The sequence below is a fragment of the Centruroides sculpturatus genome, unplaced genomic scaffold (assembly GCF_000671375.1).
Source record: "Centruroides sculpturatus isolate CEXI.00-Female unplaced genomic scaffold, Cexi_2.0 scaffold910, whole genome shotgun sequence".
Lineage (NCBI taxonomy): Eukaryota > Metazoa > Arthropoda > Arachnida > Scorpiones > Buthidae > Centruroides > Centruroides sculpturatus.
In genome coordinates, this window is record NW_019385035.1 from 272,525 (window position 1) to 289,902 (window position 17,378).

The 17,378-nt window shown below is 26.6% G+C and overlaps 1 protein-coding gene across 2 annotated transcripts in view; it reads right to left on the minus strand.

The window, feature by feature from the left end:
* The window catches only part of LOC111633716 (ribosomal protein S6 kinase alpha-5-like), a 39,212-nt gene that overhangs the window by 3,821 nt on the left and 18,013 nt on the right, over positions 1 to 17,378 (minus strand). The window contains exons 1-2 of one of the 2 annotated variants that reach the window (XM_023378326.1): positions 14,531 to 15,060; positions 13,026 to 13,094 (exon numbers count right to left, since the gene is read on the minus strand). In XM_023378326.1, the coding sequence (XP_023234094.1) occupies positions 13,026 to 13,094; positions 14,531 to 14,555 (94 nt within the window). In that variant the 5' untranslated portion in view covers positions 14,556 to 15,060. Of the gene's footprint in view, positions 1 to 13,025; positions 13,095 to 14,530; positions 15,061 to 17,378 lie in introns of those variants that run through there. The other variant, XM_023378327.1, reaches the window with a different exon arrangement.

The window sequence follows — 17,378 nt, forward strand, 5'->3', positions numbered from 1 at the left end:
AAAAAGGAAATACAATAGCGAGGTTGCGGCCAAAGTTTTGAAGTTTTCAACGCAAAAATGTGAATGCCAGACATTCAGTGCCGCCTTCCTGTAAGCCTAGAAGTTTGACAATGGCATTTGGAACGTTGAGCATGATTCCACTGATGTTCCAAATGCCATTGTCAAACTTCTAGGCTTACAGGAAGGCAGTGCCGAATGTCTGGCGTTCACATTTTTGCATTGAAAACTTCAGCTGCAAACTCGCTATTCGTAATTGACCAACTATTAAATTTTTAAAGCTGCAATTTTTAAACATTTTGCAAAAAATAAAATCGCTTTTAAATCAAATCGCTTTTAAATCAAATTCTTTTGCAAGAGGAAATATAATACTTATTGCAAGCATAGATGTTAATTTTATTATATAATTTATATCTTGTTCTTAACTTTCGACGACTAAAGTAAAAAATGTATCATATCGGTGCTTGTAAATGGCTTGTTATTGGCTTGTGGCCAACACATTAAATGACTACATTTAAGTCGAGAAAATGACTGTAATTTTTAAAATTTTAGCCAAAAATATAACACTCAAAATATTGTTAACTGCAATTCATTTGTTCGATTCACCTTTCAAATTAAACTTCTCATTTCATTTTTAACATTCTTGAAAATTTTATTTAAATTGTATATAATATAAATACATATTATATACAGTTCAAATCATAAACTGTATTTAAAAATTATTACAAAAAAAGTATTAGTGAGATTGTAATTGTTATAAATTGACTAATTTAATTAAAAAAATCCAATACTAGAATACAATTAATTACATTATAATATCATCCTTAAAACATAAGTTTAAAAAATTACAAGTTAAAAAAAATTCTTTTTCTTTAAAGCAGAAGCATTTTTTGTAAAATTAATTTTTTATACTTTATTTTACTTGCAACTTTTAATTCTCATATTTCAGAATTTAGCTAAATTTTCTTGTGTAAAAAAGTTCAATAAAGAGAATTCTATTAATTTTTTTAATAATAACAATATAAAATTATATCCAGACAAAAAAAAAAAAAAAAAAAATAANCAAAATTAAAAACAGCTGATTGCTTTCCTTAGATTCTACATTTCTTCTTTCGATATACCTGAACTAGGACAAAATTAATGTCTGGATTCCATCCAAGAATTTCTTACTGTTAACAACTATTCAACTTTTTCTACAGTTTGAGCCATCGAAAAAAGTATTTGATGGTTTGCGTAAATTAAGAAATAATCGTTTTGAATTATTTACTTTTTTCTAATATAAAATTTGTTTGTATTGCATATTTTAATTCAAAAACTTGTATATCTATCTGAATTCTTAAATAACTTTTTAAATTTAAATTGTGTAATATTTTGCTAAAAATATTTCAAAATAATGTAATATGTATCAAGTCGAAAGTTAATATATTATTTTTATGACAAAATAATAATGGCTTAAAGTTTAACGTCAACAATTTGTGGGGGGGATTTGATATTTTAAAGTAACCTGATTGTAGTATCTGTTTTGATAACATAATAACTGGGTGAAATGACTGACATATGTGTAACCTACATACATATCATTACGCATACAGATAAATCATATTAATATAGATATTAGCTAATTATATAAAAAAAGTAAAAGAACCTAATTAAACTCCCATACAATTTTTTAGTTCTTTAATTAAAAGAAAAACAGTAAGATCTAAATTGAAGCAAAATATCTTTTCTATCATACAAATCTGTCCGTATGTAAACATTCGATCCACAACCCGATTTTTGAATTAAAGCCCAAACGAACTACTGGATTATAAGGCTAATTATAAAGTAAATTGACTGTAGGTAAGCAGTTAAACTACCATCTCTTGATAAATTTAATAATTATAAATAAATAAATAAATAATTTATTTTAATTAGAATCAAAACGAGCAGAACTTGGGATATGGTAGACTAATCGCCTATCAATAGTTGAATTATTTTATAATTAATTATTAAAATTAGCCTTAACACAGCCTGATAATCTTGTAGTTTGTTTGGCTTTAATACAAACGTGCCTTAATTTCTAAATGCTCACCCATAAATTTGTCTTTTATTGTTTATTAAAAAGAACTATGTCAGCAGAATCAATTCTGTTGACATGAATTTGTTCGGTATTTAATGCAAGTAAAGTAAGTTATATATATATATATCACTGTTTTCTGTGGTATTGAAGTTGGAAACTCCTTCACTTTTCATGTTAGGCTCTTCTGAATCAAAACTAATGTTGTTTTAGTCAACTAAAACTATGCACTAATCAATAGTAGATTCAATGTTTAAATCCCAGATGTAATTATACTCGGTGCCATTTGAACCATCAAAAATAAAACATTTCTTGAGATTTTCATCCAGGTACTTATGACATTACTGTAATAAACTAATAAGAGTGAACTAAGTTGACTTCTTAAATATTTTCTATTACAAATATTGGTCTAATAAAAACATTAAAATGGCACAGTAGAATTAGTGATTTATAGTGATAGAGAAATAAGACACATGATACTAGAGATTGCTAATTATGACGTAGTATGTCAAATCCAAGACACACCCTATTCTCATAGATACTAAAACCTGAAAAAGATTTACCATATTTACTTAAATGTAATATACACTATCATTTCTTGACTTTAATCTAACAGCATTTAAGTGAGAAAAAGATAAGCACGTCAATTCCCATTGTTGTTGTTACTATTATTTTTTTTATAAAATAATATTTTATACAAATTAAATGTAGCATTTTTTCACTACGTTTGTGTCTAATAGACAAACCAGCTCATCTCCTAATCTCTATTATATCATAAATTTCATATCAACATCTAGAAATTTGATTCTTTTGAAACTTGTATCCTGAATTGTAATTACCCTTGCTTTTGTCTTTTAAGTTTCAATTATATAATAAATAGGTAAATAACACACTAGGTCAATAGTAATGTTTACAATTTATAGTATTGATTGAGTCAGTACATATTAGGTTACTGTGGTAACATTATCCTGTTTTTATATGTAAAAGTTACTACTGTAATTTGTAAACCAATCTGTTACAACTTAGTTACAAAAAAAAATCAATAATGATATATTAAGAAAAAAGAGTAAGCACCATATCTTACATAGAAACAATACAGAAAATGATAATTTTATGTAATTATTGCCAAAATATAAGAATCTATATTTGACATAAGTTTTTCCATTATATTATGTCAGTTGATCAGTGTGCCATTTAATTTTGTTCAGTTTTTGAAATTCACTATTTTCAAGACCATTTTTGGACTGCAATTTTCAAATTGCAAAACTGTAGATTCCTACTGTCATCTTTCCGTCAGTCTGTCCAACCTTCCTCGATCTCAAAAATAGAATTAGAGAGATGAAAATCGAGACCAGATATGGAAAACTTAGGGGCCAGAGCCTCCGATTAACCGTATACAAACTTCTAGTCTGGACCAGAAGTCACTTGATTTTTTTAAATTAAAATATGATTAAAATTGCAAACCAGCATTGATTTGAAAATATTTATGATGATAAAAACAAAATGGGTTTCTATATTTGAGTCTGCTTCTTATTACAACTGTATGATAATCACTTAATTAAATTGCTATTTCATTTGATTAGCGTAAATTGCCACATTTACCGTATTTTCCCTAAAAGAAATAAGGAAGTAACATTAATGGAAGAGTAGAAAAACAAATATTCAATCCACCTTCAAGTTATTTCAATCCTGTGCACATGACTAAATGTAAGCCTGTTTTTTTTTTAACTAAATTTTCTTCTTTAAGTTTATGGAAAAAAGGTGATCATTTACTACTTTAACATTGAAAGTTTCATCAAACTGTTAAATTCGAATAGTTATCATCCAAATGACAAAAGCTAATTTTATTGGCTATTAATTTAGCTAAAATTATATCCGTTAAACTTTCATTTATCCTTTTGTAGATTGCACTTTTATAAAGACACGAATGTAGAATGCATCTTAACAAGTAATTACCTGGTTGAAAGACTCTTATTAATAGTTCTAACAATTATGTAGATCATTGATTTCATTGAAAAAAATTATAAGAATATACCTTTGCTCTCATTTAGAACTAATCATAGAAAATAAAGAAAACTAAATTGCAATTGTTGATTGTTAAGCAAAAGGTCACTCATTTACTTATTATTTCAAAGAGTGTTATTAGTTATTTTAGTCACTAATTTCATCTATTTTGTGAGTTAACTCTACTCTGCACCAGTTTGTTGTATAATAATTAAATAATAATTTAATACTTCTTGTTATTATAATGTTTAATTATCTTTTTAATTACAGATTAAAATTCTTTAGTATAAACTTTTATTACCTTTGAAACTATTGTTAATAAACCAGAAAATATCTGCAATTAGAATGATTCCAATATATAAGTTCAGAAAAAGTCATTATTATAAGCTCTAATCAATGAAATTATTAACAAGTGAGCATTTGTTAAAATGTTTTCTACTATTGCCGCATTGCCACTTTTTATTTTTATTTAAATTATGGTCCATTTCTTTACATATAGATGTAGAAATAAATCTGAAATAATGTGGTATGTAGTTTGACAGATTCTGACTTCAAGATGATATTTAAAAGAAAGAAATACAGAGTATAGATGAGCAGCTTATCCATGAAAAAGTCAACATTATTTTACAACTTTCATTTTGTGACTTAAACATTGGCTATAGGCTACCCACGTATTAAATCTATTATAAATTATTATTACAGTTTTCATTAAAAATGGAAGTTTCATTACTTCTAGTATTTTCTACATGGCCAAATAAAAACTACCTACAATTTATGGTTCTGAGAACCTTAAAATTATAGTAAAATAACCAAATGTTTTTAAATTACACACTCAATTTTGAGTTCTTAAACACTAGTATTAATGCAATTATGTAACAAATGTAATTAAATAGCTATAACGATTTTCAAGTGTATAGATGCCACAAAATGGATTATTTTTTACAAATTTTGAAACCATGTCTTCCTGTTTTCTCTACTTCCATAGCACAATGAAGTGCAATAAACTGGACACTAGGCAGTTTTTTCCATTCTTTATTTATTCCATTTTTTGTTGATACGTGTTTCGGGTTATTAATACCCCTCCTCAGTCAAACCCAAAACGCGTATCAACAAAAAACTGGAATAAATAAAGAATGGAAAAACTGCCTAGTGTCCAATTTATGCACTTCATTGTGCTGAGGAAATAAAGAAAATGGATTATACTTGATTGTTTGCTGTTCTCTCAATTAGTTATATGTTCTTCAAAACTTAGCATAAAGTTGCTATTGAGAACAAATCATAAAGAAACATTCCTTTTGATCAAATAAGTAGATTTATTTTCTACAATTTACAACGAGTATGCATTTCAGGTTCTATGCCTCTCTTCAGTTCTTATTTTATTATGTAAAATTGATTATACACAGTCGACCCCCTATAACATTATTGATAATTCCGTTTTATATGAATTCCATGTTGTACGAGTCACTTAGATTTTACAAATACATGAGCCATTCACAGCCCGGCACACATATTTGTAAAATCTAAGTGACTTGTACAACATGGAATTCATATAAAATGGAATTATCAACAATGTTATGGGGGGTCGACTGTATATTCATACTGCATCACACAAGAAATCCACAAGGCTGTCAAATACACTAATAACTCTATCAGTATTATCTGGGTACAAGCCCACCAGGAACAAGCAGGCAGATGCTCTGGCCATATCTGCAGTAACTGACGAAACTTTACTGATAGACTACAGCAAATTTAACCTACATACCATCAAAAAGCTACTATGGACCGATCTTCACATCAAAATATTACATATAAATTTTTCCGGATATTTCTGCAATATACTCTTATAGGTGGATCACACTCAACTTTCAGCTAATGCAATTTCTGACCAACCACAGCCACTTTCACTCATACCTTAAGCGTTTTGTAAACCCATAAAACAGTGGCCTCTGTCCTATTTGTAATATGAAGGATGCAGCCTCCACTACATTCTAGACTGTGCCATGTTGGAGCCTGAGAGATCACAGCTTCGCATCCTCATCAACCACAAGCATGGCCACTGGCCAGAAAATAATCACAAGTTTTTGAGTGACCCGATAAACGATACGGACACCTTCAACCAATTTGTACAACTCATCTACCAGTACAACAGGAGGACTAACATCCCCACTAGTAACTCAACTTCTAGGTAATATGTAATTCAGACTGTATATACTGTATAGTCTCTCTTCCTGCTAATGCTATTACATTGTATTTGCGTATTTATCAGTACTGTGTACTTTATACTTAGTATTCTGTTTTCACCATTTATTCATTGCATATTATATGATCTTCATTGTATATGTTTTGTTGCTCAAGTATCAACAATTAATTGTAACTTCATACATGCTTAATCCTTCTATAACTGTATTTGCCTATTCTACAGTTATACTGTCACGTTTTATTCCTTTGCAAATTCCATGTACTGTATGTACTATTGCATTGTATACACTAATTGCCCATTGCTGACTGCATCCACTTCAAAGTTTATATATTGTCCACGTATACATATTTATGTGAAATTGTTTATTTGCAATCTATTTTTCTGTAACCCATGTCCAGCTATGCCTAGCAGTGCTGGACATGCATGTTTATGCATTAATAAAATAATTGATTGTATATTCATACTATTAGATTTTCAGCTAAATAATCTGATGACACAAAATTAACCTATATTGCATCAGGAACCATGTTGATGATATAATATATAATTGAATATACAAGAAAATTGTACTTTCATGTAGTGAAATTTCTACCTTACTGACTCATCTTTAGTGCATATATTGTTCTTAAAGAAAAAACTCCAAAACATATTAACCATTATATAGTCAATACAATATTTAAAAGATAAACAATCTCCATTTCAAAACAAACAAAAGCATCTATTGCAGATGCCTTGTGGCAATCTTTTATCACATTTGCTTCATTTTAAAAACAACACATTTAAATTATAAATGTGAAATTTAATTGCAATATTGTTTAGAATGTTTAATGGTAATGTTTTTAGGAGCAATTTGTCTTGAAGATGAGACTTGAAAGAATTTGAATTTTGAAAATTTCAAGATCTTTTGCTCAAAAAATAAATAATTTTAAGCACAATTAAATACTATCCATCATATTTATATAATATGATTACAAGGTTATATATAATTAAAATTTGGGAACTGATTTGAAAATAATTCCAATCTTTAAAAAGATGATTTAATTATATGTTAGCCAATTTAGCATTGATAATTATACAATTTGATTCAACATAATTGTTCAGTATCAAATAAGGAAACTAAAGTCAATGATCTCGTAATGTTTTTAACATTTTCAAAGATCATTCATCTTCATCCCCAGAAAAAATTAATTTGAATAAATTTAAAATTTCATTCAAATGAATTATGGTGCCTAATTAAGTTTTAGACATTTAAATAATAATATACTATACTATAAAAGACTATAACTGTATTACTAAAATAGAGTAAAAAACAATATTTTGAACTTAAGATGGCTGAGAAATGCGCCCAAAATATTTACTATTTATAAAAAGTCATTTTTACAATTTTATTACAATAATGACTAAAACCAAAGTCTAGTGTATGGAGAGTAAGAAGAGTTGTGCACTGTAGACTGAATTATTTTAACAAACCATTTCTAATTGGGCTGCAATTTGAAAAAATTGTAGACTTATAAATACTTTAGATGTTTTAATGGTTATTTTTCAGCCTTAAACTAACAAAGTATTAATTTGTACTAATTTATTCCATCATATATCATTTTTAACTCGCTCTATATTTAGATTTAAAACAAACCACAGTAACATTTTAAAGCCTAAATATATCTAAAAGCCAGATCATTTCTGGATTAGAATTAACTCAATTACTATTATTTAGCCCAAATTTCATAATTTAATTAAGAATTATTGAGTCATCCATCCATCTTGTGTTAAAAATAATCATTTAATTAATTAATAATAATTAGCTTAATCTAGCCCAAAAATAATCTAGTTTTTAGTTACACGTTTGTAACACTGTAAACATAGTGTTCTTTAAACATATATTTTAATTAATATTATATATGTTAAATACCATATCATAAAAATATTATACATTAAAGTTTAATTAAATTTGCTGTAATTGTTCAACTTCATTCAAGCCTACTCATTGCTTCTGAAGACAAAAAGATCTATGAAAACAGATATTAAAATAATTAAACACAATTATACATTATAAATAACAGATTTATTTGTATATTGATTTTTATATTAACTGTTTTTCTTATTCAAGTATATTAAATAGGATTGATGATGATGATAAACTAACGGATAATTAAGTCTAATGCTGCTTTACATAATCTTCAAATTACTTTTAACAAAATGCAATGACTCACAAAATTAGTTTTCTAACTTTATATAAACATGAATTAGTAAATTCTACTAAAACTTTCTTAAGAAATGTTTTAACATTTAATATATTGTACAATTAAACACCAGTAGAAGCATTTATCACAACTGTAAATGTTTTGACAGTAAAATTTTAATTTATATATACTTCATATTTGTTTTACAAATTTTAAAGTATCATTCAATCATATTCATGCTTGAAACCATAATAAATTCATTTTTTCAGATAAAATTTAAATGTTACAGAGCCTATATTAAAATATTATGAATTAGCCAGAAATCTACTTTAGAAAACAAGCGAGTCTTTATTGATCAGCAAGCTAAGCAAATTTAGATCAACAAGATTTTTAACAGTTATGCTATATTTTATCTGAAAACGAATGAAACATGCAGTTTATTAACATAATTAATTTTAATAACAGGAAATACTGAGGCACGAGGCATTAATCAATATACTGTATATATAATTGTATATATTTTTAATAGCATATTACCATTACATTTAATATTTTGTTGAAAATTTTAACTACTTAATATCTATTCAAAGAGTTTACGGGTATCCTTTCTCATTTAGTGCTGAAGGTTGTATGGCCATGGGCAATAAATAAAAAAGACGTGTCCTTCCCTCACTATGCCTTTGATTAAATGCCAGTTATTTGTCATTGAACTACTAATTCATATATTAAATACGGTATATATGCTATTGTAAAGTAGTATTAACTGTTTCATAATTTAAACTATGCATTTTAATAAATTTAATATCCATCTATCATATTAATAGTAACTTAAAAGCTGCTAATATTGAGCATTATTTCTTAATTAATTAATAAATAAATTTATAGACAAATTTTCATACTTCTGTTTTGTTTAATAAGTTTACCGACATGCAGATTTTATTATAAATTACTGAATTTATAATAAAATAGCAGCTGCTAAATCTTTTGTAAACTGGTATGTAAAATCTAACCATATGAAAGTAGAATGATTTTTAGAAATCAAATATGATAAAGTTTGTCTTTTCATATCTAACATGGCACAGTGAACTTCAGAGGTTAAACATCATGTACTTATCCTATTAACCTTTCATTATATGTTGCTAAGAATGTTTTATCAGCTCTTTGTTATCAGTGTCTATAATTTAAAAAATTTTTCTAAATGATGAAACATTATCAATTACAAGATGTTACTTAATAATTAAATACATAAAATGACACTAACTAATTTATAAAAAATTCCCACTGCATATTCTCTTCACCAACCTATTTTAGAGAGATTTAAAGGATGGTTCGTTACATTATTAATTAAGAATAACGGAACAATCGCAACATAATTATGATTCCATTAAGAAGACAATGGGAGCTTTTTCACTGAGATTCAAAATAGTTTGTAAACAATAGCCTTTGTATACAGAATGTGGGAAATTATTTTATTTATTTTTAACATTCTTACTGAATATAGCACAATCATAAATCGATGTTTATAAAATTAATTCTAAATAAATAAATATAATTTTTGTTTAGCCAAAAATTAAAGTGAATATAATTAAACTTTTATATTATTAAATTTCAATGAATAAATACTGTAAATGTATTGAGTAAATTTCGCATTGCCAAAGTATCAGAATTTACATTTCTCTTTAATATTTGTATGAAGAGATAGGTTTATTGAGTTTCCACTTTTAAAATTTTGATGAATAAAGTAATATTTAAGTTCTTTTGTTTTTATATCAATCTTAAACTTTACTCTTGTGCATTTATTAAAGAATAAACACTACGAAATTTCAGATCATTAATTTATGGCAAAACAGATTATGAACACTTATCTTGAAAAGATAAGAATTTTATCACTAAGTAAAAACAAATTTTATTTCCCTTTCCAGCATGATATTTTAAATAAAATATTCTAAGAAATATATATTTCTTCTGTATATATTTACATATAAAAATAGGTTTTTCTTTATATATATTTTCACTAATCAAACTGAACTACTACTTGTAATTTTAGGAAATAAAAATAAAATGAATCTCAACATATTGTAATTTAAGAGGTCAATATATTTAATGGAATTTATAATTGATCGGTGTAAGCATTCAAGTTTGAAAATGTCATAACATACATGAAATCTACAAGTCAATGACCCTTAAAGGGAAAAAAAGGATTAAATTTGCCAAAGCACGATTCAAAAATATTGATAAAATCTTATAATTTAGTTTGAATAATATTTAAATCAATAACTGAATCGAAAGTTAACATAGTTAACAAAAGCCACTCACAGGTGTAGTAGTAGCAAATGTCAAATCTATTCTGAACAATACTACTACTCATACAAAGTTTTTCTACATTCAACTGCGTTAAAAAAAAACTGCAATCTTCCGGAAAAGAAACTTAAACAGTGTCTGTTCTTATTAATCTAAAAAAGGTCAAACAGATGTCTCAGATGAAGAAATAAGGTCATTAATAACTGTTAAATGTGAATATTTTGTTTTAAAAAATAGAAGTAAATAAATCATTTGTTCATAAACATCCATAAAGTTTCCTACTTATTCTAATTTCATTCCAACTGTGATATTGAAACAGATACAATAATTAATACAATATAAAGAATAAACTGCTCTTGCTCAATACAGTGACATACATTTCCCCATAATGTAAGAAATTGGCATTTAGTTTCATTTTGTTTAATCATCTTTCTGTCCTAATTTTTATTTATTCATTATATTTTCTTAATTTTAATTTTGGTCATTCAAATAAATTAATTTATTACCTTAACTGGACCTTTTAATAAAATTCAGTCTAACTCGTGTACTTTGAAGTACAGTATATAAAATTGCTTTATTTGAATAAAAAAAAAGTAAATATTAATTCTCTATTAATTTCAGAAGTCGCAAGTCCTCCATCATATGAAATAAACTGAATGAAGCATTTTTGAAAAAGATATTCGAGAATATTTAGTATAGTTTAGAATGAATTAAGAGGATTCAAAAGTATTGAAATGGATGGTAATTTTTTCTTTGATCTTAATAAAGCAATGTTTCATGTACTGTTTGAAGTTTGGAAGGTGTAATTTTACGACAAAGTAATGTCGTAATGTCATAATGTCAACCTGAACTGTTTCCAAGCATTACACGTTGAAATACAATGATTCAAGTTTATGCTAAAATTTAGCAGTGTGAGTAGTGTAATATATTTTTAGTCATTTTATGTTAACACTTGGAAATGCTACTTTTTTTCTTTGACCTTATTAGAAAATTTAAATTTTTAACTTAATTGTTCTATTTCCAAGAAAGAACACGCAACTCAAAAGTGCTTAGATTAAAAACTAAATTTTATTAGATGTTCCAGTCAAAGCAGTATGTTAATTTATTTGTAAGAGAAGAATTGGAGTCTTTGTCTAAATTTATCAATTAATCAACCTTGATGTTGCAAGGGCAGAAAAATTACCTACCTATAGGCAGAGAGATCTAAATTCTAACAATTTTCATTAATCATATCAATCTGTACTGTCATACTTGTTAATTTTTACAATTTATTTTATTTATCATCATCATCTACACCAATATTACTTGATCTGCTGAAGCTAAAGAAATTTAAATTTATTAAAAGCATTAAGATTTCAAATCTTAATATGACAAAGTATATACTGTAAACTTTAAATACATTATTAAGTAAATGTAAAAATAGAATTTAAACTGAGTATTTAATAAATTTCAAAATGATCTTTTAATGTATTATTTAATTGCATTTTCATATTTAAAATCATCATTTAAATGTTAAGAAAGTTTTTAAATAACAAATGCAGAATACATAGTTATTGATTCTTTTTTCTATTTTAAAGACTTGCATTATAAAAAATAATTGATTTTTCTCCCTTTTCCAAATGGATCTACTAATTTCGTTACATTTTTTAAAACTTAAATTTTCTTATGAACAATGATTATGTCATAGAATATAATCTCAAGCTTCCTATTTATATACTTAATACAGTATTAATTATCTTACTCATTAAACAAATTGACTAATTTAGTAAAATTTAACAATAATAATACATTAGCAAAACAAACATATAGATTTAAAATTATTTTTGATTTTTTTACAAGTATTAAATTTAAGCCATATCTAAAACACGAGATAGAGTATGTTTTCACATCATTTTATACCTTCTCATTATAAATACATAGGGATAATGTCAAACTGACAAATGCCCGTCAATTTAAATATTGATTTTTACATTGTAACGCCTATGATTTTCTTTCATTTCTTCAATATTCATTAACTAGCTGATGCAATATGCTGCAGAAACAGTCATTCCGAATGTCTGTTACAAAGTACATATACTTGTCATTGACATACATTTTCAAGTCATTGATGGTTACCATTTCTGCAAAACATTGCATTCGCTAATTATAAAATAAACTTACAAGAATTTGATTTTATATTGCTGAGAATCTCCCACATTAGTGTGCCAGTAAATGACATTACATTTTATCTACTGTAGTTCAAAACTATGACAATAGGAATATTATTGAAAAATAACAATTTATTTACCTCCTGTTCCCAGTACTTTAAGCAATTCAAAATTGGCACTATCCACCTTTCCACAACCACTCAGGTTAACTGCAATAAAAAGAAAAATTAATGTCAATTTTATAAGTTACCCTACTTTATTTTATGCACTATTTATTATGTGATGCTATAAGTTTTTTAAAAATATTTATTTTTTTGTCACAGTCAGAAACTGAATCATACAAAAATACATTTAAAAAAAAAGTTTTATTTATATTCTTTTATATTTAAACATTAAATTCTTAAAGCTAATGCCTTATCATACAGAGATTTGTTAGAATAATTTAGCAATTTAATTATTTTCTTAAATATTACTTTAATACATTTTCTACCTGCCAAAAAACAAGATAAAGATCCTTTTAGTGACAACAGTTTTAGAAAAATAAAAAGAAGTGATATTGTCAAAGAACATACACTAGCTCTCAAAATCCAATTTAGACTGCTTTCTTGGAGACAAAAACATTTTAGAAAATCCTAATTTATCTCAAATTTTCACTCAAGAGGTAGCAGTTTGAAGTAAATTCACATCTGAAGAACTTCCTTTAAGTGTNGGTCAGAACCACTCAGAAGACAATTTTAATTCATAGATCTTTAATTTATTCATTGCACTATTGAAAATAAGCTTTTCAAACCACCAGATGTATTTTTTAAATAAATATTTTCAACTGCTTTAATCAGTCATCTTCAGAAACATACATTAAATGTTGTGCACACTTGTTTTTAAATGTTATAAATGTTTTTAAAACTTTGTTTCAAACCTGAAGATGCATTTACTATATTAAAAATGTTTTTATACTTCTGATGGAATGTTAGGTAAATGACAGAAGTCAATCAATAACACAAGTATGAAATAAAATCAACTTTTTCACACCAATTTCATGCTCCAGAATAAATTAAATCTATAAGGTTGATCATTGTGCAAGTTAAACTTAAGATTATATAATCTCGTATATGAATATCCATTGGATGATTGCTCCGCATACACTCTCTGATTCTTTATTGAAACTTCAGATTATAATCTGCCATAACAGCAGTTTTCAAATTTACATATTATACCTTATTCATCAAAAGTGCATCTTATCTTTACAACAATCAGTAAAAGTTAGTTTTAAAAGCAAGAAAATATTATTAGCAAATTTAATAATTTCAAGTTAAAATTTACTGCATTATTTTGCGTGAAAGTATCTTAAAATAAAACAAACATTTCTTTCCAAAATTTGATTTTTATTTAATCATTTTTGTGTGGAATAATGCTGAATTAAAATTTTTATCTATAAATCAATAAAAAACTCTAAAGCATACCTCCAAATTCCTTAATATTAAGATTTCCATAAACTGTTTAACATAGAGTATGTAATTTTATTCACAAAAGTTTACATATTTTTTTGTTAGCGAACTAAGTATCAAGACTAAATTTAAGAAAGTTGCAGAACAGATAATCTATTTTAAAAACAAGAAGCAACTAGGAATAAATTTAAAGTTCTTACTTAGCATTCTAAGTATGAAGATCATTAGAATATCATACAAATTCTTTTTGTGGTTTTGATAAAGAAAATACTGAAAGACATTCTAATGATTTTAGAATATAGAACATGGCATAAGAATTTTAAAATTGTTCTTAACTACTAACTTCATTTTTTCGAAATTTATTTACTTTTTGTAGAAAATTAGTTGCCTTTTCACTCTCTCTCTCTCTAACTCAGTTCTTTTTCCTACATTATCTTCCAATTTCCAAACAATGCTATTTTAAAATGCATTTTATTCATTTAATAAGTTAATGAATAAAATTTTAAATTCTAGTTTATTTTTACGTTTATTGTATGTCTGTATCATTTGAAATGTCAAATATTTTTCGATTGAAAATATTCAAAAATATTTAAATCCTGAACTACCAGTAAATTCCATTAACACAATGAATTGAAGCCATAAATGATAATTTTTTGCTTTATTGGAATTATTCTACTACTGAAGAGAAATTGTGAAATTTAAATTAAATATCACATTTTATAAGATACTCAAATATAAAATCTAAGACACTTTAAATTCCATCAATGAACATGCAGAATTTTTCTTTTATTTTGAAAAAAAATAATGGCAAATTTATGTGAAAAGGATCAGTATTTTTTTGCATAGTAAAATAATTCATATGTTACTGTCTTCTGTGGTAGCAGAGTCAGAAAACTCTTTATTCTCATGGTTGTGTTCCAAACAAGATACACTTGTTTGGATTAACAATGGATTCAAAGCTCACATCTTTCCACTTGCAATCATCCTCAGTGTCATTTAAAACACTACAAATGAAAAAATTTCTTGAGTGCTGTACAACTTTTTCTGGGATTTTCATCCAAGTAGTTATGTTATCACTTTAATAGACTAACAAGATTGACATTTATAATAATATGTATAAGAGATTAAGTTAGTTCAATCTGCTAAATCATTAAAATGATGCAATGGAATTAGTGTTCTCTATTGATAGAGAAATATGACATAAAGCACTAGAAGTCACTAATTATGATATATTACATTGAATCTAGGATGCATCCAATTTTAAAAGATACTAACACCTAAAAAACAGTGTATCTTACATTTGAGTAGCCTATATAAATGAATCTTCTAATAACAAGGCACTAATCAATATGAAGTTCACCAACCTTATATAGGCCTTGCACATAAGAGAGAAAACCATTACTAATGTTTTTGGTCTACACCTAAGACATTCAGGTAGATCTATCCAAAATCGAATCTTTGATACTGGCATTCTAGATAGGAATGTCTCCCTAATGTATTAGAATTCAAACTTTTTAAAAAATTTTTCTGAAATATCCAATTTGATGTGTCTATTCACAGTATGCACTACCTTTTATAATGTTGAGTCGAATATGCCCTGCCATGCTCTTGAGATTTGTTTTTCTTCTTTAACATTGATGGATAGGCCCTGCAGGTGTGCCTTAAATATTTTTGAGATGATTTGTATGGTATGATTTTTTGTTTTAGGGAAGCTTGTTGGAGTTCTGGTTTAATGTCATTATCACTTGCATATATAACCATGATTTCTCTCTTCTTTTCTATATCAGTCATATGTTCAAGAATGCACTGCTTAAAAGACCTAGTCACATACCTGATGTATACAAAGTTAAAGAAATCCACATTCTCATTCCACAAGTCCCAGTCTCCTATGGTCGTCTGTTGGATTTTTGTTTACATATGTATCAATAAACCATTTGATCAAGAAAATAAACTCAACTGTTTCTTTTGTTTTATTTCAAAATCATCTCTGTCTTATTAGTTGGTGAAACTGTCAAGTATGTAATGTATGGTAAATAGTATGATGACAAGCCTTATTTTGTTTTAATACATAACTTACCAAAGCAACATCTTTGTAAATCCAACTTCTCTGGACTTTTTTGGCAAAAAACTAAAGGAATAAACTTCTTGTTTTGGCAAACTGTTCTACTACTATTAGTCCATTCCAGAAGAATGCTTCAGAAAACTTAAGATCAGTGAAGTAGTTATCAAAAGTAATGCTGAGGTTTGAGAAGTGGACAGAATTTGTCAGCTCTAGAACAACATTACTATAGAACAGAGCTACAAGGTTTATAGCTCTGTTTTTATCTTCATTTCCAAGTTATGGTATGTCTTCAAAGGATAAAAGTTTTTTGAGTCACAAAGCCACCAAATCTTCATCTATACTTATCTGCTTTCGAAGATGTATATTGTTCGAAAGGAAATTTTCCTCAAAATAATGTAAGCTGTTCATCTGATGTGACATTATAACCTGGAATGTAGTATTTCGCAAGACAGGAACTGACTTTGTTCCACACATTTTTCAATGCAACATCATCAGATTTTTGCTTTTCACTTTTACTATTCTTGTTATCAAATCTAATAATGTGTAAAAGACTCTTGAATTGTTTCAATCCCACGATATTGCAAAATATAGGAGACCCATAGCATTTATCCCATAAAACTGGTTAACTGGTATAGTTGCAACAACCTAAATAATTTGCTGTTATTAATAAACCAAAAAATTCCCAATTTCAGTTTCATCACAAGGCTTCCAACATAGAATATTCTTTTTTGCATACATACGAGTTGCTTCAATGTTTGCAAATTTTACATCTAACATTTGTGAATAGAGATAAAAGACATCTACAGGTTTTTGTCCAGAGAAGGACTAATTATTTAAAAATTAATGAAAGATATAATTAAATAACTAAATTTAATGATGTAAATTTTAGTTTCTGGATACAAATTCACTGAGTTCAGCATTAATAAAGTTCCTTTAGTATTAACACAAGCACTTTCGACGAGTGTATATCAAAAACTATTTGCACG